General features: G+C 46.7%; 3 protein-coding genes across 4 annotated transcripts in view; 2 read left to right on the top strand and 1 right to left on the bottom strand.

Moving 5' to 3' along the window:
• The window catches only part of LOC127593046 (receptor activity-modifying protein 3-like), a 44,517-nt gene that overhangs the window by 6,546 nt on the left and 13,275 nt on the right, over window positions 1–24,696 (top strand). The gene's annotated exons all lie outside the window — the stretch shown is intronic.
• slc22a17 (solute carrier family 22 member 17) lies at window positions 1,520–8,205 on the top strand. The gene is made up of 9 exons (XM_052054216.1): window positions 1,520–2,063; window positions 3,729–3,832; window positions 3,928–4,082; window positions 4,164–4,329; window positions 4,441–4,565; window positions 4,674–4,779; window positions 4,857–5,080; window positions 5,935–6,046; window positions 6,840–8,205. The coding sequence occupies exons 1-9, from the start codon at window positions 1,590–1,592 to the stop codon at window positions 7,114–7,116; spliced, it is 1,743 nt and encodes a 580-aa protein (XP_051910176.1). The 5' UTR covers window positions 1,520–1,589; the 3' UTR covers window positions 7,117–8,205.
• Window positions 10,466–23,384, bottom strand: zmp:0000000991 (mucin-17). 2 transcript variants are annotated; one of them, XM_052054207.1, is made up of 5 exons: window positions 23,055–23,384; window positions 19,119–19,198; window positions 18,731–18,884; window positions 17,357–17,402; window positions 10,466–16,631 (listed from the first exon to the last, which is right to left on the bottom strand). In XM_052054207.1, exons 1-5 carry the CDS (start codon window positions 23,156–23,158, stop codon window positions 11,700–11,702), a joined length of 5,316 nt encoding a protein of 1,771 aa, XP_051910167.1. In that variant the 5' UTR covers window positions 23,159–23,384; the 3' UTR covers window positions 10,466–11,699. The 2 variants fall into 2 exon arrangements, with proteins under 2 accessions (XP_051910167.1, XP_051910168.1); XM_052054208.1 differs by lacking the exon at window positions 23,055–23,384 and adding an exon at window positions 20,828–20,965.

Raw genomic sequence — 24,696 nt, 5'->3', positions numbered from 1 at the left:
CCGTGCTTGTCTATGCCCGCTGTGTTGCGTTGCGTTGGGGGCAGGTGTGCGTCTCACAGCTGGCCACTTCCTGCCCCTTTGGCTTACATTCCCTTCACGTTTTCCACCCCTCGTGAAAAAAAACAACAACTCTTATATAACCCCCGGGATTCCTCTGTGCAAGGTTTCCTGTGCAAGGAAACACTGGCTGCACCCAAACGAGAAGCGTTTGTAGTATCAACAAGGGAGGCTATCGTGCAATGGTGGCAAGTAACGAAGTACCGTACAATGACTTAAGACTCTGTCTGTCCCACTGAGGGTGGGGTAGGGGCTTCAAGTTGATGTACTTCAGTAGATTCTTCAGGTGTCTGGATTTATTTAACTGAATACTTTTGACTTGTGTTCCCTACATTTGATAGAGAAACAAATATCTGTGGTTTACTCCTTTGTTATAACAGACATATTTATGATTTTTTTCACATCCATGACGACATGATGTAAAAAAACACCTAAAAATAAGATTAAGATTAAGATATCCTTTATTTGTCCCACACTGGGGAAATCTGCAGTCTACTGCAGCAAGATTGTGGGTAGAAAGAAGAAAGAAGAAAAAACAAACACAGTTCAATTAATAGCAATATAAATACAAAATGGATAAGTCGCAGTGCTATTTACAATTGTTTTTCACATCATTTAAACATTATTATTATTATTATTTTAAATCCTTAAGACGTTCTATAACTCGGTGGTGGCCTCGGCCATCCATTATGGCATTGTCTGCTGGTCAGGCAGCATCTCGGCCCGGGACAGAAAGAGACTGGAGCGACTGGTCAGGAAGGCCAGTTCTGTCCTGGGTTGCTCCCTTGACACTCTGGAGGAGGTGGGCAACAGAAGGATGCTAACTAAGCTAAAAGCTATGATGGCCAGTCCCTCCCACGCCCTCCAGCCCGCCCTGACAGCACTTGGTAGCTCCTTCAGCCAGAGACTGTTACACCCGCGCTGCAAGAAGGAGAGATACCGACGCTCGTTCCTACCGACTGCTGTCAGGCTGATGAATAAAAAATAACAATCATAATAATAATAATAATTTTTATCCATTTGTGTTCATATTGTATTTAATTGAAAGATGTTTGTTGTTTTTTTCTCTTTCTCCTTTCTACATACATTCTTGCTGCTGGAGGCTGTAAATTTCCCCATTGTGGGACGAATAAAGGATATCTTATCTTATCTTATCTTAAATAGAGAGAAGTAATCGTTGTTGATTTCGTTTTTGGGGTCCTATAAGGTGGGGGGGGGGGGGAAACAGGTACAGCAGCAGCATGGAACAGATTTGGAGAAGCACGATGCATGACCTTTTTCTAGAGAATTATTTGATGTTCTCAGCTGCAAGAGGGATTCACGGCCAGTGCTTCGTCTCGGGCAAGCCTTAAAAACCGCCTGGCTGTGGCGTTCAAAAGTTCTCATCGTAATATGAAAAAAAAAAAATCACACACAAGTTAAGTGTGACTTGGAGGGAGCTTGTGATGATGTTCATGTGATGTATATTAAACCAGCGTATAATTCTCGCTCTCATAGGTCCTTGTTACATCTCCGCCTCCAGCACCTCCATCATGACATCGCCCGAGTCCCCCACGCTTGTGTCCCCTTCCCCATGTCCTGCTCCTCCTCCGTCTCTCCCCACGTCCCCCGTGCCATCCTCCCCCGCCCCGTCCTCCTCCTCCCTCCCGGTACCGCCCTCGCTGCCTCCCACTGGGGAAGTGATGGTCCTGGCCCTGGGGCGGAAGAAGCAAAGGGTCCTGATCGTTTTGTCCATCCTGCCAAATCTCTTCCTGGCCTTCCTGCTTTCCTCCGACCCCCTCATCACCCTGTCCTCGCCGCACCACTGCCACCTGCCGGGGCCGGCGCCGACGCCCGAGGTGCTGAACGTTTCCCTGCCATGGGAGAAGGGCCCGAGGCCCGGCGACAGCCGAGATCTTTCCCAGTGTAAGCAGTACGTCAACGGGAGCCAATCGGAGGTGGTCGATTGCCAGGCCGGCTGGGACTACAACATCACCGAAGGGCTGAGGAACAACATCGTAACTGAGGTAAAGCTCCGAACGGGAGCCTCCAGATTAAAGCGCCACATGGTTCTCAAAGGGAATTGTGTGTTTTTATTTTTCTCGCCGACGAGACAAACCTGTATTGCCCCATTAAATGGCAGCTGCTCATAATGTGCAGTCATGTCGAGAGTTTGACATCATCCGTCAATGCTGTTTTTTTTTCTCCAGGATGTCGCCTTTCAAGGTGAAACGGTCATAGATTCGATGGGTGCGTGAGGCCGACACGCGCAAGCGTTTTAAATATTTGATCACTATCACAGGTTAATCCTGTTGTCGGAGGCTTCTCTTACACACTCGGCCTCCTTCTCCTCTTTCGTTTTTTTTTTTTTTTTTTTGCTTCACTGGTCAGCTAGACCGAAAATGAAATCCTCGAGCCAGACGTTTTGTCTGGACCTTCCTTCATCAGTGTCTATGACAGCTGTGGCCCACAGTGCTTAATGTCAGAGTTGTCCCCCCCTTCATTCATCCCTCCCTCCTGAATGTGACCAGTCAGGGACATCTGGAGGCCATGCGCCTTTGGCTCTTTAAAAAAAGGCAACGGTGTCACTTAGATCATTCAAAAGGTCTGCGCTTTGCTTGTCGTTTCTCATTAAGCGTGCATATAATGCAAGTACAGGATAGTAAAACAGCATGTGTCCCCTGCACAAATACAAGCAGAATATAATTGTGTAATACAGCAGTAATAATGAAACAAAATAATGGTGCAAACTGGCGAACGCTAGACCGTACGCAATAATGGTCAGGCCTTCTCTTCAAAGTATTTTGGGATTTTGCCGCTGGCCTTTTGGCTTCCGCTCATTAAAGTTCAGCGCCTTTTAATTTTGTTTGGCCTGCTGCAGCTCCACATTGGAGCTGCTTTCTCTCCCTGGCCTTTGTGCGTGCGTTTCTACATATGCTTCGACACTGGTTGGTTGCGTGCCCGCACTGCGGACTGAGAAAGCACAAACGAAGCAGTTGCCGTTAGCAGGGATACGTTTCCAAATGGATTTCACTTAAGCAGAAGTGCTCCGGCGATTCCTGAGGGGGGCCGCAAGGGCATTGCTTTGCTCGGCAGGACTCGGGCATTCGTCCTTTGCCTGAGCGTCGGTCACAAAACTGGTCTGGGGAGTTTCTTATCTCGTTGCTGAGCATTTCCCGGTGTCCCCAGCGTGGCCTAATGTGCCTTGCTGCTGTGCGAGTCTGTGAATGAGCAACAGGACAGGCTGAGATGATTTGACACGCTTTTATGTTTCTGCACTCATGCTCCAATTAGGCAAAGGCTTTTCATCTGCAGCCGCCTTTTCCCGCTGTTTGTTGCTCTCTCTCGATCACTGAAAATCATTTTGGCTTTCGGCGTCGGGCAGACAGACTGCAACACGAGCAGCTCGGCTGTTAATGACAACCCGCGGCTTGCCTAAATGTGATTACAAGTCGTGTTTTTAACGAGCTTCCCGCTTCGGAGATGACGTCTTGCTACGCTTTTTTTCGGTCACGTTTTCTGTAAAAGAGATAAAAAGGTTCGTCCAACCCATTGTCAGAAGCCACCAAATGCGGCTTTGAAAACAGTTAGTCTCCCTTAGGTTCAATTCAAGCGAGTTGTTAGTCTTTCCCGAAACTCGAAGGCTGAATGGCACGCAGGAAGACATTTAATTCCCCCCTGTCTCTGTGCAGTGGGATCTGGTGTGTGATCGCTATTGGCTCGTACCTGTGGAGGAGGTGTGCTTCATCCTGGGGGCCCTGACTGGTTGCCTGGGCCTCGGTTTTGCTGCTGACAGGTGCACAAACAAACACACTTATACACACACACACACACACACACACACACACACAAAACAAGCACCTAACCACCGCCCGTTGGTTTGCTTCACAGAATCGGCCGCTCCAAGACTTTACTGACGTCACTCACCCTGTCAGTGCTGTTTGGCGTTTTGGTGTGCGTCTCCCCGTACCCTTCCATCTTCATCGTCATGCGCTTCTGTCTGGCGGCTGCGAGCGCCGGCGTCTACCTTACACTCTACGTCTCTCGTAAGTTTTTCACAAGCAAATACGTGATACCATTGGACATTTTTTTGACCTTGAGGTGATTGTGTTCGGTTGCTCTCTCAGGCCTGGAGTTGTGCGAGCCTTCACTGAGGCTGATCGCGACCGTACTGGCGGGGCTGATGACCGTTTCCGGGGAACTGCTGCTGCTGGCCGTGGCCCTCGGCTGTCAGTCCTGGAGAGGCTTTCTGGGAGCCGGTGCCGCTCCGCTCACCCTCTTCCTTAGCTATGGGTATGAGAGAGTTCAGATTCTTCACATTATTTAGACCTCATTTGTATTTTGGCATGTACATATTGATGCTGGGTAAAGGTCAGCTGTATTTCCGTGTCACTTGACCTGCAGCATTCCCGGAGTTTTTCCAGAGTCTCCTCGCTGGCTCCTGCTATCTGAAAGACACGGAGACATGAACTCCTTCAGCGAGAGGAGAAATTCAAACAGAGATGCGAGGGATGACGAGAGCTTCACGGGTGCGTGCGCGGTGACCGGGTTGGCTTGTGTCACGCTGATTCGTGGAATAGCACTTTGGTTATCCATTGGCTGTTGCCACCGTGCTCTTTTCTGTTCGTCCGCCCCAGAGCTCGATTCGGAACCGGCGCCCTCCTCGCGTCCCCGCTTGTCTTTCCCTGAGCTCTTCCACAGTAGGAACATCTGGAAGAACATTTGTGTGCTGGGCTTCACCTCGTGAGTCACATATTCATCCACGGTCTCCCTTGCTAAAATCATCACCATCTGGATGTTTGTCTCCACGCCGCCTTTAGATTCATCTCTCACGGCATCAGCCACTGCTACAGCTCTTTCCGAGGTGATGTGCGAGGCACGGCTCCCGGCTTCTATTGGACCTACCTTCTGTCCGTGTGCGCGGGCGGCGGCGCCTGGGTGTTGCTCTGGGCAACCGTCGACAGGTGCGGTCGCCGTGGCATCCTTCTGCTCTCCATGACGATGACGGGCCTGGCCTCCTTGATCCTCTTGGGACTCATGAAGTGTAAGCGGCATCATTTACTTTGACTTCAGCAAAGCATTCGCAAATTCCCATTTTTGCGGATTTTGCAACTCGGTGTATAGATTGGTGGCCCGCAATTTCTGGCCGCCCCGTCCGTTTTGGAGAAAATTCAGCCAGTGGTTGTGAAAATACGTTTCTATAGACATTCCAATGTTCACAGAAGGGCTTAGTCTCTCCCCTCTACATGGAGGGGCGTGGGGGGTCACCACTGTAATGGGTTTTAAGTCTCCTTAAAGTTCCAATAAAATTCTCTTCTCAATGTGACGTGACACGCCACAGAGTTGTTAAAAACTTGAAAAAAGTGATTGCAGCTTCCTTCTGGGTTTCCTCCAGTGCTACTAGCATGCAGCATCTCCCTCACGTGGCAAAAAATATACCGCATGAATAAAGCCAAATGATCACACGGTACAAGTTCAGGTCAGGTCGCCGCACTCACATTTGGAAGGTTCAAACCTGATTGAACCTGTGTTCACACTGTGGGAAATGTCAGCGCAACGAGAATGCCACTGACGTGACTCGTATGATATCATCGCAATCACGTCAAGAATCAAGGCACGTCCAGAGGAAGACACCGAGCACTTTGTGTTCCTTCTTCCTGGTATATGCCTTTTTTTTTCCTTCCAAGAAGAGGTTTGGTAATACCGCACCATGACTGTTACGTTAGCACTGACAGTTCTCTGTCAATTGATCAATGTACTGCGGCTTGACTGTATATCATCATCATGTAGGAGGAGGAGAAAAAGCCGATGTGGACAAGCGCAACGCAAAATGGATGAATGTCATTCTAAGGCCCGACAGTGAAGCGTCTCAATGACACGTTGCCTTTCCTCCTTCAGATCTCAGTGAGAACGCCATCACCGTTTTCTCCGTCATGGGCCTCTTCTCCTCGCAGGCTACTGCCTCCCTTTGCGTTCTCTTGACTGCAGAGATCATGCCTACCGTCGTCAGGTAGGAAGGCGCTTGATGATTATTCCTCGACTGCAGATGATGATGTATTTTTTGTTCATAATCGCTGTGCCAGCGACATGGTGGGAAGGGCAGATCTTTTTTTTTCTCTTCCACGAGGTAGCAGAAGGTATCGTTAGCCATTGTATCCACACGTTGCCCTTAATACAAGAGAATAGCTTTGCGTTTCCAAATTTGCAAGTAAATTGAGACGAGATCATCGTGACTTTAGTCTCTGCTCTACTTGGGGGGGCAAGGACCGTGCGCCGCCACAAACGTAGTGTAAATATGCAAGTATGGTGGCAAAGCACTACTTTTGTCGAAATGAAACACCTGAATTTGCTTCATTCTATAGTACAGGAGTGCTATAAGATTGCTGCAGAGCACCACCTTTGGCGTACTGAAGCTCCTCATCTCACTTGAACAAACAGTTCTGTAGCTCCTTGGCAGAAAGTGACTCTACAAGATGGCTTCAAAACACTACTTTTGTCCAAACGAACACACACACACACACACACACACACACACACAACACCCACCAACACAGCGTTTTGGCAGCAAGATGCCATAAGGTGGCGCCAAAGTAAAACTTGCTTTGACCTGAGCACAAACAGCAAATACAGTATGTGAATCGGGGATTAAAAAAAAAAACAGGTAACAGTTGAATTTATAAATGCTGAACCGCTAATATGCTTGTGCGCAATATTGATACATTTTTGTTTCGTGGCGTGCGACTGAGCACAAAAAGGTTGGGAAGCAAGCCTTTCAATGAAACGCTGAGGACGTGTGTCCACAGAGGGACGGGCGTGGGTGCCGTGCTGGCCTTAGGCTGCGTGGGGCGTCTCAGCTCGCCACTCATGGACCTGAGGAACCACTACGGCTACTTCCTGCACCACGTGGTCTATTCCTCTCTGGCCCTGCTGGCCGTGTTGTCTATTCTGCTCCTGCCTGAGAGCAAGAGGAAGCCGCTGCCGCAGACTTTGGCCGACGGGGAGCAGTACAGGCGCCCCCCGCTTGGCAGGAGGAGGCGGGACAACGTGCCACTGCTGGCTACGCCCAACCCAGAGACTTAAACAAGCCTGTAGGACTAGGAGGGGCTGTGTGCAATTCCACTGGAACATCCATATATGTAGATGGAGGAAGGAGAGTAGAGCGAGAAAAGGGCTGTCAAGATTTTGAACTCACGGTGATGATCCGCACATTGAACGTTGAAATCTTCCTAATATGAGCCTCTTCGTGCTTCGGCTCCCTCCAGCCATTTACCTCCATTGAAACGCACGAGGAACTCAGTCTTATCATCCATCACACACAGCCCTTGCTGGGCCGCATCCCAGCAAGCGCAAACCTGCAGCCCCCGCCATGGGTCATGTTTTGTTATTGTCGTGCTACACTTGTTCTCCGACACCTCCGCCTTCTGACGTACAGTAGAGAACACGGTTCTCAGATGTATCCTGTTACTCTATAAGGTGTTTGTTTGTTGTAAATACTTTTCTTGAAATGTAGGGTTTTTTTTTTTTAAGTGTGCCTGGAAAATGCGCACTTCCGTTCGCTATGCAGAGGAGAAGGTGGGGCATCGAGCACTTTGATACAACGCCTTCAAAAGTTCAAGGACAGTTGCCTAGCTACACACCCACGCAATCAGTATTAGGAGTCAAATTGAAAGTGTAAATCTGGCCCGGAGCCGGAGTATTTGGAATTTGGGGGTCTTTTTTTAACGCTTTTGTTCCTCAGAAGCTTACGGTACCTCTTTAGACGCAAAGTCTCAGCATGGACGTATCCGAATAAAAGTGGAGTAGAAGTTCACGCCGTGACTAAAAGAAGGTGAAGGTCTCGATGCAGTCGAAAAGGCCCTCTGACGAAGCTCCGCATTAGCTAAAGAAGGGCCCTGCGGGCTCCGTGTAATTCCTCCTCTTGACTTTTTTCTTGCTAATGTTGAATGTAGTGACTGCAGTCGATGTGTATGCTGTTGGGCTCACACGCCTCAATTGTGCACAGGAGCTGGGCATACCTGATTCAAGATTTTTTTTTTTGGCTGTTTCTTCACATTTTAGTACTTCCTCCGTTGAATTACCTTTTCCTGTGTCTACAAACACTGATTGTTCAATGCTGACCCAGTTAACTCTGTCACCTGATTTCACGTCCAATAAAACTGGTTATGTCAACGTTGTGCGTCTCTTGTTGGACTTTGACCAAATGGATCACTTATGTAAGATACACACAAATTGGCATTTGTTTGCATGTGGTTTGTTGTCGGAATGGGCAAGAACTTGCTCGACCTGCATTCGAGCTGTGTCAAAGCTACACATACACTATTTACATACATTATTTTGTAATGTCACAATTATTGCCACCTTTGAACCCACCCAATTTTTCTTCCTATAAACTGACTGTCCATTTACTTAAGGCTTTTTATTGGGCGTAATTTAAAATCAGGCAAAATGCTGAAGCCTGATCACAGTGTGAGCGCTCGCATAAACCTATTAATCCACTGGTGTCAAACTCAAGGCCCGTGGGCCAGGTCTGGCCCGTCATATAGTTTTACGTGGCCCGCGAAAGCAAAATTTCCAAATCGACTTCATGTTTTTTTGCTAAAACACCGAAATTGCAAGTTGTCTTGTAAAATCTGGAGATATTTCAGGCATTTTTGTTCCCACTCCCTCTGTAAAGTAAATGTAATATTTGAAAGGGTTTTACTACCGCCTGAATTCCAAATTGTCATTCGCCAGTTTTGTTGTGTGTATGTAACATGAGGCCATGCTACATTTGATTTGGTTTCGCGCTCACAAGGGACACAATGCAACCCCAGACAAAAAGGAGTTTGACATGCCTGCTCGAATCTGTTCAGGAATCTCTCTCTCTCCCTCTCCCTCTCTCTTGCACGGTGAAACGTGAGCTCGTCTGAAACGGACAGCCAATCACTACCCAAGGAAAGATGAAACGCATCAAAAGCATTAAAAGCAGTTAGAGGTTGTACGTAATGCGCACGCTGTTAACACAACCCTGCATGTGAAGGAATTGGAATCAAGGAGGGCACATTATTCCAGTCATGCCGTGCCTATTCAACTACTGGGAGTGTGCTCGTCCACCAGCCAAGCAGGTGCTGAACTCACAAAGGAAACACATGCATCAAAAACAACTTGGCAACAGAGACACAACTGGCCTATAATCCCATGCCATTTACCAACATGTTTAGGCACAGGATTCACACCAACGTGTCAAGAAAGGCACACGAAGATTAAGACAAATCGTTTTCTTCAACAAGAAAAACAAAACGTGTGATGAGTGTAAGACACGGCAGAAGGATAAATCACAACAAGGGCCGGAATGTTCCACCCAGTTCATGAAACAATGGCTGCAAGGCGAGAGTGGCATTTCTAACACAAAGGTGTGGAAGGCGGTGAACGTTGACAGTGTGGGAAAAAATGTTCCCGTAGGATACCAAGATTATTCAAAGTGCGATGAATTGCCTTATTGGTGAGGTGAAGTCAAGTTTCATTTATTTCTAGAGCCCTTAATCACAGTCTCAAAGGGCATCTTCACATGAATTCACAACACCCCCTGACCTTAAACCCCAAGAGGAAAAACAACAACAAAAAAACATCTGGGGAAAAATGAGAAACCTTGAGAAGGGGCCGCAGGTGGGAGAATCCCTCTAATGCATGGACCTTAAACTGGCTACCAAGGATATTGAATAACTGCTCACAAATTAATTTTTGCTCGTGAAATGTAAAATTAGAGCAACCAGAAAATTACTGGCTTTTTCCGAAGAAAGGACAAACAGAATGTTTTCAGGCAAAATCAATCTTTCCCATGCCTGACTGCTAGGGAAGATCAAACGTACAGAATATTAATTGCGGCACCTCCCTCCCCATGAAAGTTTATTGTTGTGTGAAAGCCAATACTGTTGACGTTTGCATGTGTCACTTGTGTAGAGAAGATCTTTATCGCCCCCAGAGTGGCCTGCTTGTTTTGGTCATGGAAAATGGAAAATGATAGAATCTGAATTTGACTTACGAAATATTACCATTTTGGTCCAGTACTAAAGTGCACACATTAAATTTCCAACACTTCAAGAACCAGTTGCAGGCATTAACCACTCTGCGCGAAGCCAACGTTAAAGTCCCGCTTTGTGACCAAAGCTGTGCTTTGCAAACGATGACATCATGTAATAAGGTTCTTCCAAATAAACGGCGTGCCCAATGAAGCAGCCACGCCTGCATGATGTCAGGTCTGTTGTCTCTAGGGCAACAACTATTTGGTCCAAAAACCATGAGACAGAAAGTGAATGGTGCCATCTATCACCCTAGCAAGTTGTGTTTTTACTGCAAAACAGACCTCCTGATGGAATGACTGTTGTCCTGTAATGATGACACGCTGAAGACAGTATTTGACAAAATGACATATTCCATTCCAAGAAAGAGCTTGTTGGAAACATTGCATTGATTTATAAAATGCATATATTTGGATGTTGAATTGTCAATGTGCAAATATTTAGTCTGGACAAACAATATCGGGCACCGTATACAGCACTTTGACAACAAATGCTAAAATTACAAACGGCAGTATGATCCCTTTACCAACTAAAAAAAATGTTACAAAAATAAACATAATTTAAAACATGAACATCAAATTCAAGAACACGATTTTAAAATTATTATTATTTTTAATTACCATAATCCTCCTTCACTAGTGGAGTTATTGCTTAGCAGCAGAAGAAACAGTATGGGTCTAGATGACCCTGATGCATTCAAGCAACAGGAGCATAAAAGCATAATACAGTGTTGTGGCTCTACCACCATTCACAACGTGACTTTAAAAAAATATATAATAATAAAAATAGTTCAACATGGAGAGATACCATTGTTTAGATCCGGAGTACTGCTATAAACACACAAAATATGAATAGCTCAAACTAAATTCCGTTCTCAAGAATCGGACGGACAACCACGAATCTCAGTGGAATAAAATGAATTCTTTATATCAAACATCAAAAAGGCCACAGCTGTAAATCCCGCACTGAAGCCATGCAACTGTCCAAAACGAGTGCTAAGCATCCATTATTTAGCAGAAATTTGCAACGCGTAATTGTCCGCACATACATCACTTTACGGTGTAGCCCCACAAAGTAGCGCTTCATTGATTCTGCCCTTGCTAAAATTTGAAGATTTTTGAAGTGACCATTTTTGTTTGTTTATGTACAGTGGACGGTGGGCAAGTCTAAATTTAGAGTTGCGAGCCATCTGTCTAAGTACCAGATTGTGCCACAACATGCCGGGCACCAATGAGATGCAGTAGTAATAGATGTAGTAGAAGAAGAAGAAGAACATCAAACTTTCTGTTGTGGTCACTTCGTATCACCAAGGGGGGCTGGGTCTGGAACGTAGCCACCGCAAATACAGGTTTCACTGTAAATAGAGGCCTGTAGCATGCTTACCCACTAAGTGTCGTCATGACAACACACTTGTATTTAGGCAGACAATGAAGATGAGCCACTTCAAGTCACTTGCCTTGACTGTCCGGCCACATTCGGATCTTTCTTTTGCACGTTCCTGTTGCTGTCTCGCCCTTCTTCTTCTTATTATTATTATTTTACAATATCAAGTCCTGGATCATGAATATCGAAGAGAAAGTAGCAATTGAATTGTGACTTTTTTTTTCACAATTCAGTCTCCTTTTCTTCGTCGTCACTTTTTTCTAAATAATATTCATCATCTGTCGTCGTGTCTGAGCTGCTGTCCGAGGACTCTTCAAATGTGCTTAGACTGGAGACGTAACCCCGAGAGGGCAAATGCCCCCTGGGGGATTGGCTTTCCAATGGTTCTGCATCGGAGCTGGGAAAATTAGGCGAGGAAAGGCTGGAGGGTTTGGACATGCGTCTGGTCTGTGGTGACAAAGGGGGTGTTGGAGGAGGAGTTGGGGGGCTCACTGTGTCCCAGTCAAAGTGACAAGTGTTCATGTTGGGGCTCCAGCGATGGGGCGACATTGATGCCGTGGTGTCTGCAGGTGGACAAACAGAAACACTTGAGCCCCGCTGGGCCAGACGGCGAGTCAGCGATCGAGGAAGAGATCTTGATCTCATTTGATCGGCCTCACCGTGGAAGTAGGACCGCATCCGACCAATTGATCTGTGATCGCAATTCTTCTCTAACCACTCCTTGAAATCCTCATCACCTCTTCCATGAATCGGGACGGATTCCGAGAGGTCGTCCACGCTCATGAATCTGGGGCCGGTGGAAATTCGCCCGGGCCCCGAAGGCCGACTGGAGAGTACAGAGCTCACAGAAACCGACCTCCCTGGCTCAATGCCATACTTTAAATCAGCATAGCACGATGCCTCGCCCTGTACCGGACCTGTACTCGGCAGACCCGCCGAGGCCCGGCTTCTCCGTGAACTCACCAGACCGATTCCTTCCCCCGGCTCACATGGCGGTGAAGTCTCCCTTCGCCGCTGCATCTTTGGGCTGTAGAAGACACTGTCGTCTGCCACATCGGTTGAGGAAAATGGCGAGTGTGGGGAAAGAGAGGAGAAGGGGGAGAATGGACTCTTGGAATTGGACGTCGATTTCCTTAACTTAGTACAGTGACCATCGCTGAGCTTCGGGCTTCTACTGCAACCAGGATCCGCACTGAGAAGAAACGGGTTTGTTGCTCTAGTCTTAGCATCATTCTGGTCAGATGGTGTTGTTGGACAAAAGCTTTCTTTGTCTTGGTCTTTGGGTTTGGGCTGGTCTGGCCAAATGAAGGACTCGTTGCCTGTCATAGATAAGGCTGGTATGAGGGAGGAACTGGTCTGTGCCAATTCTTCACCTTGTTTTGCCCTTCCACGGCCCTTCGGCTCGGCCGCTTGTTCTTCACGGCCAGCGGTTCTGTTGCCCTCAACCGTGGCATCGTTGGTATTGCCGGTATCGCTCAGCCCGCCCACAGACGCAGTTTCAGACGCTTGCCTCCATTTCCACGGCAATAGTTCGTCATCGGGGCGTTTGGTGCCGAATGTTTGCCTTAGTTTGTTGAGAACCTGGTCCATTTTATTCGAAGTTTTGTTGGCCTTCTCGCTTTCAGAGTTTGGCGTGCTGACACTTTTCTTCATAACAAAACGACGCCTCTTTGGGCTTTGCTCGTTGTTGCTCTCCACTGAGAAAAGTTTGAATTTACCCATCACACTCTCCTTCATTTTTTTGCTGCTGACTTCGTCACCCACAGACCGACTCTCTGTTGAGCTGCTGCCGCTTGAGCTTTGATTTGAATGACTCGGAGTTCTGTGCGTCTCTTCGCTTGGCTTTGCCGCCACAGAAGAGAGCATCTTTGTAAAAAATGGCAATGACTCAGGCTTTCTGTTCTCTGGAGGCGAAGCGGTTTTGTCCATTTTGGAACTCTGCAAAGTTTGGGGGATTTCATCAACTCTGCTCTCGATAAGTAATATGCCACCATTTTTCTGATTACGACAGATACGCTTGTAGCTGTTATTGTTTATTTCACCTGTTTGCGAAACACCGTGCAAGACATGTTCACCTGCAAAGATTGGGGTGCTGATGGGCGGTGTATTGGGGACTTTTGATGTTTGGCATGTGGAGCCGGTGGGAAAAGAATCTGGTTTGGAATGAAGCGGAGGACCGGCATTTTCTTTCTGTGGGAAACCAGAAACGTTCTTAAGAGGAACAACTTGAATCTGTGATAACATTTTGGTCTGCAGAGGAGAAGACAGGAGAGGTTTGGGGGAATTTACGAGTGACGTTTTTGAGTTAGATGAGATTGCATCTGCAACCGGATGAGAAAGTAAGGGATGATTTGAGGTATAATTTGAGGTGGAGTTAACATTTTGGAAAAGTGACGTCCTCGGAGTTGCCTTCTTAGTTTCACTACGGCTGGAGATGAGAGAGGAGTACGGTGGCGGGCTGTAGCGTATCTTGTATCCATTTGCAAAGTCGGGCGAGGGCGCGGTTGAATAATACAGGAATTCATCGGCCTGCAATGACCGAGACCTCCGCAGTGGGGATGGAATTGCGTCTCTTCTCTCTTGGACAAAACTCATTGCATCGGTGGGGTTTTGTTGCGATTCTCCTCCCTCTCTCAAGGTCTGATCCGCAGAGTCAGAAGACAAAGATCGATACTTCTCTCCTTCCCCCACCTGCAAGCTCGAGGTCTTGCGTGACGCGCTGCAAAGGGGAGTGGTTTTTGGGTTTGGACTGCTTAATCTTAGAAAAGAGAAGATGGATGGGGCTCTGCTAAGTCGCTGAGACATCGAGCGAGATAGTGGACTCGTCAGGACAGATGGATCGGGACTCTTTGTAGGTTCAGAGTTCTCTGAATCCTCCCACATGACATGCTTCACTCTCTTTCCGTATCCTTGGGCGGATTTTTTGTGGTCTTTTTCGGATTGGTTAGTTAATATTCCTCCCACTTTTCGGTTCGGACTGATTGCGGTGGCAGGAGGTGTTTGCGGATGTGATGTTACGGCAGGAATACTGGTACAAGTCATCTGGGTGGGAGTCATTGTTGCGGCTGGGGAAGGAGTCACAGATGCAGGGCTACGGTTTGTTTCCGAAGAGTCATTTACCATCGGAACATGGTGGGAGACATCTTTTGGTTGCAAAGGCTTTGTAGTGGCGGCATAGCTCCTTCTAAAGCCAAGAGGCGTGGCGGTGATGGGGGCTGTATTGGGGACTTTTGATGTTTGGGATGTGGAGCCGGTCGGAAAAGAATCTGGTTTGGAATGAAGCGGAGGACCGGCATTTTCTTTCTGTGAGAAACCAGATACATTCTTAAGAGGAACAACCTGAATCTTGAGAGTGTCGGTGCTCTCAAGAAATAAACACGGGTTCATCGGCTTGCTTTGGTGAGCGTTATTTGTTCTGTCGTCGATCTTAGGAGGCGCAGATCGATTTGGATTGAACAAAGAGGGCGCAAATGCAGTCACGTGAGCTTGAAATGAGCCATTACTTGCATCATGCCTCATGGAATCTCTTGGTTGACTGAGAGTCGAGTGCCTGTCAGGCAAATGTTGAGACTTGCGCAGTTCTACTTTTTTTGAACTGGATTCATGCAATTGTTTGGCAAGTCTTACTTTGTCAAATGAATCATCAGAGTACTTCTCTTTGACTCGAGCGGGCCCTCCCTTTTGTGGCTTCATCACAGCATTGGTGCTATCATTGCTACAATTGGAACTTTGACATTGGAGCTGAAGACTTTTGTTATTCGTCAGACTTGGAGCTGCTGTGTCACAGTTATTGTTCGGTAAAGGAATTAAGGGTGTGTGTGGCTTGCTTATGATGTTGGGTGTGTCGGAGAGAATTGAAATTGGACTGCCCTTCTGGCTATTTTCTTGCCACCGGGAAGTAGATGACCCAGGTGTGTTTCTGGAAGGTGCGCCGCTCTCTGAGAGCACACCGGAGTCGCGTTGTATACGTTGATGTGGAGATGCATCCCTATCAAAAAAGAGATTCGAACCTCTGCCCGAACCGATCCAATTCCGATCGTTGTCCGACGCTCTTCGACTGACAAATGTCTGTCCGGACCATGAAAGACTTGGCTGTTCCCGAGTCATCGGTTGTGGTTGTTCGGGTGTGTCAGTTGATACTTTGTTGACGGTCAAAGAGGAAAACAAGCTTGCTTTCGATGTGCCTCTGTGATTATTCAATGAGGAGGAACTAAATGCTTCCGTCTCGGACGCCCTGGAAGAAGCGGACAAAGACGAGGGGAGTGGCTTAAACTTTTCCCTCTCAAGTGTGTTGTGCAAGCTTTGGGGCACGTGTGTTGAGAACGGTTGAGCATCTTGGCCAGTCTTCAAGGACAGTGGCTTGACCTCAGACGGAGTCGGGTTATTGGAGTTCATGCTTTGACTGTTTATTCGTCGTAGTGACAGAAGGAGACCGCTTGTTGTTGGTTTTGAGCTCAAAGATGAGCGGCGCACCAGATGACCGTCTTGTGGAGTCCTCTTTTGCCCATAGAGGTCCCAGCTCGTACTTGCCTGCGCTTTCTTGATTTCTCTCTCTTTAGAGCTCCCATCCAACGAGATTGTTCGAGCAACGTTACTCTGTAATTCATAGTCCAAATTTTGGAGAACACTTTTAGTGGACCAGCCTGTTGTGTTCTGCCTGGTACTCAGAAACGGAATTCTTGGCTGGGTCTGCGTGACGTTAAACGCCCTCGTCGCACCACTTTGAGACCACTGAGAGTCATCTTGCGGACGACTTGCTTTCGGGTTTGCCGCATCTGGAAGACTTGCCAAAGTTTCCAAACTGCCCGTTGCCTCGAACCTTTTGGAGCGCCGCAGTCGGCCGCTCCAAGTAGGAGCGAGAACTGTCACCATACCAGAAGACAACATGACTTCACCGGGGTTAGACAGCTCCTCCACATCAGTTGGTTTCTCAAGATCGGCCCGGCCCTTAATCGTTTGCTCCAATTCAGATGATCCGCAGGCAGTTGTTCTTGGTTGCGATCCACATTGAAGACTACTTCTGAACTTACGACTGCTGCACACAACCGTGATAATGTCTTCGTCCTTCTCAGCCAGAAATGTTATCTTTTGCGGTAGCGGAGACTGGCTTGTTACTTCTCTGGAAGTGTCAGGTCGCGAAGTTGGTTTCTTCACCTGTGAAAACACAAACTACTCATTGGTAACCAAAGGTTGTTCTCTCCCAAAAAAATTATGTATGTTTCTGTTACGGAAACAACACACTATTTCCAAAAATGCATGGTTATTGATACATTTGGTGATGAGCCTGGATAAGCAGTTGACATCAGGTTCCGATGTAAAGGTCAACAAGAAAGGTCAGATGGAATTAAACGGGCAGGCAATTAATTAATACGATTTTTTTTTGTCGAGACCTCCGGCCCAATTCCACACATGAAATTGAAACGTAACCCACAGAAATCTGCGTCCTCTGTTCGACACAGAAGACCTCTGTGACAAATGCGTCAGACAGGCGACAATAACCAGCCGCAATTGTTTTTCTTTTAGCGACTATAGCGCGGTTGCAAGTGTGCAGTTTCTGTTCCCAAGGTGGATTAAACTAAAAATATTCAGGCCTGGACAAACTGGTTATTTAGAAGTACGTAACGCACCCTGCCCTTTCTTATTCAATCTGTGATGATTTAAAGAGGATACAATGACACTACATTCGTTAGGTCATGCTCTGAAATTAAAAACATTTGGTAATTACAATGTATTGAAGTTCTTTTAAAAGGCCCTAATTTGATGTACTGAGCGTCACTGGAAAGACTATACTGGGAATAAATTGTGCAGTGTTTATCCTATTCTCTTTCACAGGCAAAATGACAAATTTCATTTCATCGACCATGATAACCGATCTTCACCTGAGAGTCGATGCCCACCGTTCTACACCTCTGTGGCTCACTTGAACTGAAAGAGAAAGCAAAGGTTTGATTGGCTTCCGAAACGCTCAACAGGAGTCTCATTCAAGAAATGAGCAATTGCAATAAACCCGATCTACGGCGCAATCCGTGCACTCGGGGAGGCAAATCTTGCAAAATCGTTCGACGGGTGATTGAAAACGCTGAAAGTTTGGGATGGATTAGATGTTGAACATTTAGCGCCGCAATGCCGAGCAACACGACAGCCGGCATTCCTTTCCGCCGTCACTAAACAGTTTTCACACACTCGAGTCACACCTGTCTCCAATTCTGGCAGCACTTTGAAGGAATGCGCGTCTGCGACATGCCGGTAAAGATCACACAGAACCACACAGGCTCTCTCTTCGACGCACGCTTCCAGACGCCGACGGTGTATCCTGGAAGGGTGCGTTTTGGGTGAACTGAACATCGTTAGAGTTCAGGTGAAAGGGTGTGTCTTCAACAGAAATGGAAATTCAAAATCTGACGACAGGCGACGACAGATATGTCCACGTCCATGAGGCGATAATCGAGGGACTTTCTCATTGAGGGCGGTGCGGGTTGTTATTTTAGTTGGATAGTTTTCGTTGATATTGTTCAGGGATTGATGAATCAAGACGGTATTTTGCCAAGGTTGCAATAAAGTAGCAATGCAAAAACACTCCCAAATTTCAGGTTGGCATTTGAATTCTGGTAATGAATTATTCATGTAAAACTGAAAAAGTCAAACACAGCTTCACTACGCACAGATTGAAATCATGAATGATTGATTTTATTGTATTTTTTTTCAATCATTTGGGTGGTTAAAGCCACTGAAAGCCCCAAGTTGTCCATCTCAATAACTCGAAATATCATGCAACAATCACAAGTATTTTTCATGTAAAAGTAATGAGGCAGGAATCGCCCTACTAAAAAGTATTTTCCCCATGCGCTTATCAAGTATATTTAATCATGAATTTCAGTTCTGGAATTGAACTACTGAAACGCGTTTCAATTTGGATAGGAAACTTTGACATTTACATTGAACTTTTCTACGATATCCCACTTTATTGAGCTGCTTAGTGGTCATCCAAACATTTATATTGCCAGGATGAATCTCGTGCTGTTTGTTAAAGTCAAGTACGGATGTTTTCATGTCAACATTTCTCTCACGACGTCTGTGCCTGGCTCAGCATATTGCAGTATGTGTGTGTGTGTGTGTGTGTGTGTGTGTGTGTGTGTGTGTGTGTGTGTGTGTGCGGCATCCTTGCCATGCTTCAACTACTCGAGTGTGCACGCATGAACAGATCTGAAATGCTGTCGTGAAATTAGGTCGCGCTTTCTATGCTCAGCGCTTACCTATATACGCAGGATTCTTGCTTCCTCTTGAGGCTGATCTCCGATTTATCCAGGTCCAGGTTGGTGGAGACTGTTAAAACAATACAGGTGGCGTATCTGGACCCACGATCGACATCCACCTCTCGTCTTGATCCGTCTGCTCCAAGTGTGAGTGCTGCAATGCATTCAGGGCGACTGCTTAGACTTTGAAAAAAGCCAATGGGAAAAGATGGATTGTGAGCACGCCACTCCCAAAAAGGTAAAAGACACACAAAATCATTCACCGTGGAGCACCAAGTCAGTCAGACTTGCGAGATATCAACCTGCCCAGTTAGGCGCAACCGCAAAAAAACAGTCGGGGAGCAGACCGCATTAAAGCTTAATGCTGAATGTCAGATGCGTCTTTCACCTTTGGGCTTTCTCTCATGTGTGATGATGGCACGGCGGTGAGGAGGCGGAAGACGTGCAGTTTCATACCCGTCCCACTGTCTGCAAAGTCAGATCAAAATAATCAGTCATTAGAAAAGACAATAAGACCTAATTTTGAGGGACAACGTCAGAGAGGAATTAGTCTGCGTCATCTTTTTTGGGCTGCGGTTTTGCATCTATCCATTCATTTTCTAATCCGCTTCTCCTCACGAGGGTCGCGGGCGTGCTGGAGTCCATCCCCAGCCGTCTCCGGCCAGTAAGCGGGGTACACCCCCGACTGGTTGCCAGACAATCGCAAGGCACACAACCATTCACGCTCACACCTCGGGACAATTCAAGTGTTCCATTACCCTACCATGCATGCATGTTATTGGAATGTGGAAGGAATCCGGAATACCCGGAGAAAAGCCACGCAGGCACGGGGAGAGCATGTAAACTCCGCGGCCTGAATCGAACCCTGCACCCCTGCACTGCGAGGCCGACGTGCAGTGCAGTGCAGTAGAAATGTATCTCATGCTGAGTGGTAAGGATGAGCAATTTTGAAAAATAACCAACCCGCCCCCTCCCAATACTGCAATTATGACTAAGTATGCACATGTTTTTTTCAAGGATTGTCTTCCCACATATTTTTTTGAACATAGAAAAGCAAGAAATGGATCTGTTTGACAGTACACTGTCGGATTTATTCTCTGTAAATGTTTTAGTCTAATAGGTTAGGCTTAAATGTAAATTTCCCCAGGGTGGGACGAATAAAGGATATCTTATCTTATCTTACCCGAAAATAAAGCCAAATGAAGCACGAATGAATATGACAGAATGGTTCCATTATTAATGATTAAGATTAAGAAAGAAAACCTTTATTAGTCTCGTAATGGAGAAATTCCAGACCGAGAGGAAATGAAGTTTGCATTGGGCTCAGGTTGAAAAGCGCACAACGTGACCTGATGCACAGTCAAGCTAAACTCGGTGATGCATCGGCCCAAATGTGGAGCAACAGCAGATCCACAGCCGCCCATTCTGGGGAGCGCAGGCTTTTCTCATGCAAATGTTATCGTCTTCTTTGAACTACAAGCACCACGGTGCCAAGAAGTACAAACATCAAGTGCTGGATTTCTTCCATCTTTGGCTTTTGTTTTATTGCATCGGGTTCCTGTTCATTGTTGAAGCCGATGACAGGTTTCAACCAGAAATGACGTCACGTTATTTAAACTGTTTTTCCTTGTTTGCAGAGGGGGGTAAAGCAAAATAGCTCCCTGACAGCGTCAATCAAAGTATTATGATGTTGTCATGTTGGGATGTCAAACTTTTGTCTTGCCTCCTATTACACTTTGCAGGTTTATCGAATGAAGTGCGTCGATGTGTGGTGCAATGTCTTTCTTCCAAGAAATGACCCGCTCCATTCTTTTAGATCTCCGTCGTAGATCAGCTTGCTCATGTAATCAGTTTGACTGATAAGCGGCCGTTATGTAATCGCGCCACCCTTTCTTTTACGCGCGGATAACGGAGCTTCAAAACACCCACTTAAGATTGCTGCTCAAGTGCGCGTATGCCGATCCCACACCACTGTAACAACTCTCGGCGAGCACGACGACACGACAAAGACGAACGAGGCATTCGCGCAAACGTGACCCCGCACGTTAGGGCAACAGTTATGCGGCATGATTTTAGAAGTGAGAGAGGAAGTCCGACCGTCATCCGTTTGCCGTTGAACTTTGTGCCAAGGCGTCAAATGAGCGGCACGTCATAAATCGCTCCGACAAAAGCAAAGTGCCCAAGGTCACGCGTCTGACACAGCTGCTCTTCAGCGCATAATGTCTGGCTCACAAAAGAAGACTTGCATGACCCGACAGGAGAGACGGTTACAAAGAGGGGAGGAACGTGTTGAGCTCAACACACCTTTCATGCGGACATCTTTTGGTCCTGACACTCCCGCAGGCCATGAGAAGAAATCAAAACACTTCACACACGCTCGACACTGAACTCTCAACGCTTCTTCGCCATCATCGCGTTCGACCAGCAAGCCTGAGGAACATTCAGAGGAGCGCTGTGGAGATGTCCATCTCTGGACATTTTCTGTTATATTTTCCACCCTAAAACACACCAATTTCCCTGGGGGGGTCCATAAACTATTCAGTCTGTCATTAGTAACTGCTACAGTAATAAGCTTGCCAAGTACAGACTTGAAAGAGACAAACCAGCAAAGCTCAGGGCATCCACTGTAGGCTTTCTGTGTTTATTATTTTTTCCGTCGTGGTTTTGCACACACACCAACCTGCCACAGTATTAGGAACATTCATTCATTCATTCGTCTTCCTAACCGCTTGATCCTCACTAGGGTCGCGGGGGGTGCTGGAGCCCATCCCAGCCGTCTCCGGGCAGTAGGCGGGGGACACCCTGAATCGGTTGCCAGCCAATCGCAGGGCACACAGAGACGAACAACCATCCACGCTCACACTCACACCTAGTGACAATTTAGAGTGTTCAATCAGCCTGCCATGCATATTTTTGGAATGTGGGAGGAAACCGGAGAACCCGGAGAAAACCCACGCAGGCCCGGGGAGAACATGCAAACTCCACACAGGGAGGCCGGAGCTGGAATCGAACCCGGTACCTCTGCACTGTGAAGCCGACGTGCTAACCACTGGACTACCGGGCCGCCCGTATTAGGAACACTCAAACACAATACATTCTGCTTTTACAAAGTTATTCGTCTTTTGTTGACACCAACCACGACTCACAACATGCTGTTCCCAGTATTTGCGTATCGTAACGTGCACGTTATCACAACTGTACGAATTATGTCACCGTTTGCTTTTATGGCTTTCAGGTTGATGACAAATTGTTTTCTTTGACAGGCTCGTTAATCTGCAACATTGCGTGTGAGCTATGTCGGCTCCGGTTTAAGGGCCGCACTACTGGTGGGTGGGTGGGTGGATGGCCTTTTCAGGCAACTAACACTTACATAACCACAAGGATCCCGACCGAACTAAGTGTGGGTGTGTACTCGACACGGACAAACACGTAATTGAGATGTTCCAACTGTAAACGATTTATACCCTAAATGTCTCTTCCCAGCACATTTTTAATACCTTGCAATGATGAGAGACGTGAAAGTGATTCCTGGGCAAAATCAGATTTGTTTGATAACGACCCACACCTCCACTCTGTCACGCTTTGAGAAGAGACAGCAAATCCTTCAGCCTGTAAATGGCTTGAAGTGCAAAGAAGTGGAAGTTGCGCAGCCAGTGGCTTTGTGTATCCATGGTGATAGTTCTGTTGCAGATCTGAATGTGCATCGGAAAGTGCCTCAAAAATATCATTTGAGAATTCAATCGCGCGCACACGTACGAAGCTTCTATGAACAGACATGCAAAATATCCACTTCTGAGGAAAGGACGGCACGTGTGTTTGCCCCAAAATAAAAAAAAAAGAAAGAAAAATCCAAATCCACAATCATGATGTGATGCACATGCTTTGAAGAGGTTTAAAATCGACTTTTTACTAAATGAATCGCTCGACTGTCGATGTTTGCTTGCATTTATGAGATTGCACCAAACCACTAAAATATTAAAGTATGGACAAATGTAGCGTCTCTCGCTGGACATTAACAAAAAAGAAAAAAAAACCCGAAGAGAGTCAATAACCAGAATGCCGAACGACTTGGAATAACTTCACGGTGAGTGAAAGAAGTGTTTTGACCAGTTACAGCAGATGCAGGAGCATCATGGACAAGTTGAACATTTAAACACGGAGTTCATAAACGAGGTTCAGCGCCAGTAACTACTCGGCTACTCCAGCCCAACAGCCGCAACGCGAGGAAGGAAAAGAAGGGCGAAATCTACACACAACGAAACAAGCGTAGCATAAAGCTCTCCGAAACAAATATAAATACATATTCCAATCGATTCGGACTCACCGTGCAGTCGAACTCCGCGCTACGTGTGCATCGCCGTCCGGAGGCGTCGCCGTCTCTCCTCGAACTGTCAGCTCGGAGTGTACTGCGTCACTTGTTGTTGGCATTCTATTTGAACCGGTTCGGCGATCCAGGTTGACTAGACACGCGCATCTTAAAACACGACGTGTGGAATTTACACCCGTAGCGTGAACGACCGGAGTCGAGCAGCCGTCTACCGCAGTCAACGGGCAAGAAATCCAAACGCGACCTGCTGGTCAAGAGCACGCATGGAACTTCCCCCCCCTGCAATAAACCACAGCACAGATAGCGAAAGTACGTAGACTGTGCTCAAGTGAAAGTCCAAGTACTTGAGTAATAACGATGAACTCCTTTAAAAAGTACGAACAAACAAAATCTCAGTTACGGCTCTGCACATGAAATACATTCCCTCGTTTAACTTGCAGCGTTCTGAAATAAAGGGGAGGGGGTGGGGATTTTATGAATCAATATGCACCACTTCATTCCTACACATCTTCGCAAATATTAACATTTTCAAATGATCACTTCATTGGGGAGCTCGTTTTAGAACAGGCTCCTCATGTTCCTTGGGGGGGGGCACTGCGTTGGTGACCCCCTGCGCTCTCTAAATGGGTGTGAATTGATTCAGGTAATTAACCAAATAACAGTCAAAAAACGGGAGACGACAACAACATAAGAGAGAAGATAAAAAAGTATATATTTGTACAGTTAATTTGGCTTTAAGGGGGTTGGAAAGTAAATCAAATTATTTTGCCCGGCCACTGCCGGAATGCAAACGTCGCATCATGAACTCACATCATTATTAATGCGTGCCCTGGCTCAACATTGCCATCTAGTGGATTGATAAGAAATTACACAAAACTGTGGGTTTACTGCACAGTGAAAGGAGTTTTACTTGAGATAGGCCGTGCATCTGGTAGCTGGGCTCTCACATGTTAATACTACTCCCGTTATGTTACAATTATACAGCACAAAACGGTTCCATTTACATCATCTGGAGCAGTAATATTCATCTCATGACACGAGAAAAACATAGTCTAGTGCTCGTCGAATATGGTACTGTATTAAGAAATGTTGCCCTGGCCAGAGGAGCCAGAGGATGAAGACTGTGGGTCTGGTATTTGGCCTCCTGAGATGAATTTGGAATCTGACTCGTAAAATAAACAGTCCCATTGCTCATATAAATGACATCGGCCAGCACGAGTGGTTCTGACAGCCCTGGCCAGATACAGTATCGTGTACAGTATAAACAACATTTGACAATTCCGTGTCACCAGTGAAGCAAAACTACTAACTGGAACGTGACACAAGTTTAGTAAATGCGCCCGAGAAAGTGGAAATATTGATAGTACGGCACAATAGGTGACTTAAATTATATTTGGGTTAATTGTGCATTTGTGGGCTAAAAGTTGAACTCGTATTGGAGAACGTTTTACGAGAAGTGCATCCCAGTGGTGTGACTTGTCAGGGTTTGCTGAGATGAAATGTCCACAAGAGGTCAGTGTTGTCACGTTAGATTTTCTTTTTTTGGGGGGGGGCGGGGGGGACAGGCACAGTAGTTCCACATTTAATTGGCAGGAAAAATAGTCAATAAAGCGCGGAACGGAACAATGCCATTAATAAC

This window comes from Hippocampus zosterae, chromosome 20 (assembly GCF_025434085.1).
Source record: "Hippocampus zosterae strain Florida chromosome 20, ASM2543408v3, whole genome shotgun sequence".
Taxonomy (NCBI): domain Eukaryota; kingdom Metazoa; phylum Chordata; class Actinopteri; order Syngnathiformes; family Syngnathidae; genus Hippocampus; species Hippocampus zosterae.
This window is presented reverse-complemented; position numbering and strand designations above follow the sequence as displayed.

Coding starts and splice junctions, on each gene's coding strand:
- slc22a17 (XM_052054216.1), top strand. CDS start 1,590: ATGACATCGCCCGAGTCCCCCACGCTTGTGTCCCCTTCCCCATGTCCT. Junction 4,780..4,856: donor TGTGTGCTGGGCTTCACCTC/GTGAGTCACATA, acceptor CGCCGCCTTTAG/ATTCATCTCTCACGGCATCA. Junction 5,081..5,934: donor CCTCTTGGGACTCATGAAGT/GTAAGCGGCATC, acceptor TTCCTCCTTCAG/ATCTCAGTGAGAACGCCATC.
- zmp:0000000991 (XM_052054207.1), bottom strand. CDS start 23,158: ATGCCAACAACAAGTGACGCAGTACACTCCGAGCTGACAGTTCGAGGA. Junction 18,885..19,118: donor ACATGAGAGAAAGCCCAAAG/GTGAAAGACGCA, acceptor AATGCATTGCAG/CACTCACACTTGGAGCAGAC. Junction 16,632..17,356: donor CGGTGGGCATCGACTCTCAG/GTGAAGATCGGT, acceptor GTGTTTTCACAG/GTGAAGAAACCAACTTCGCG.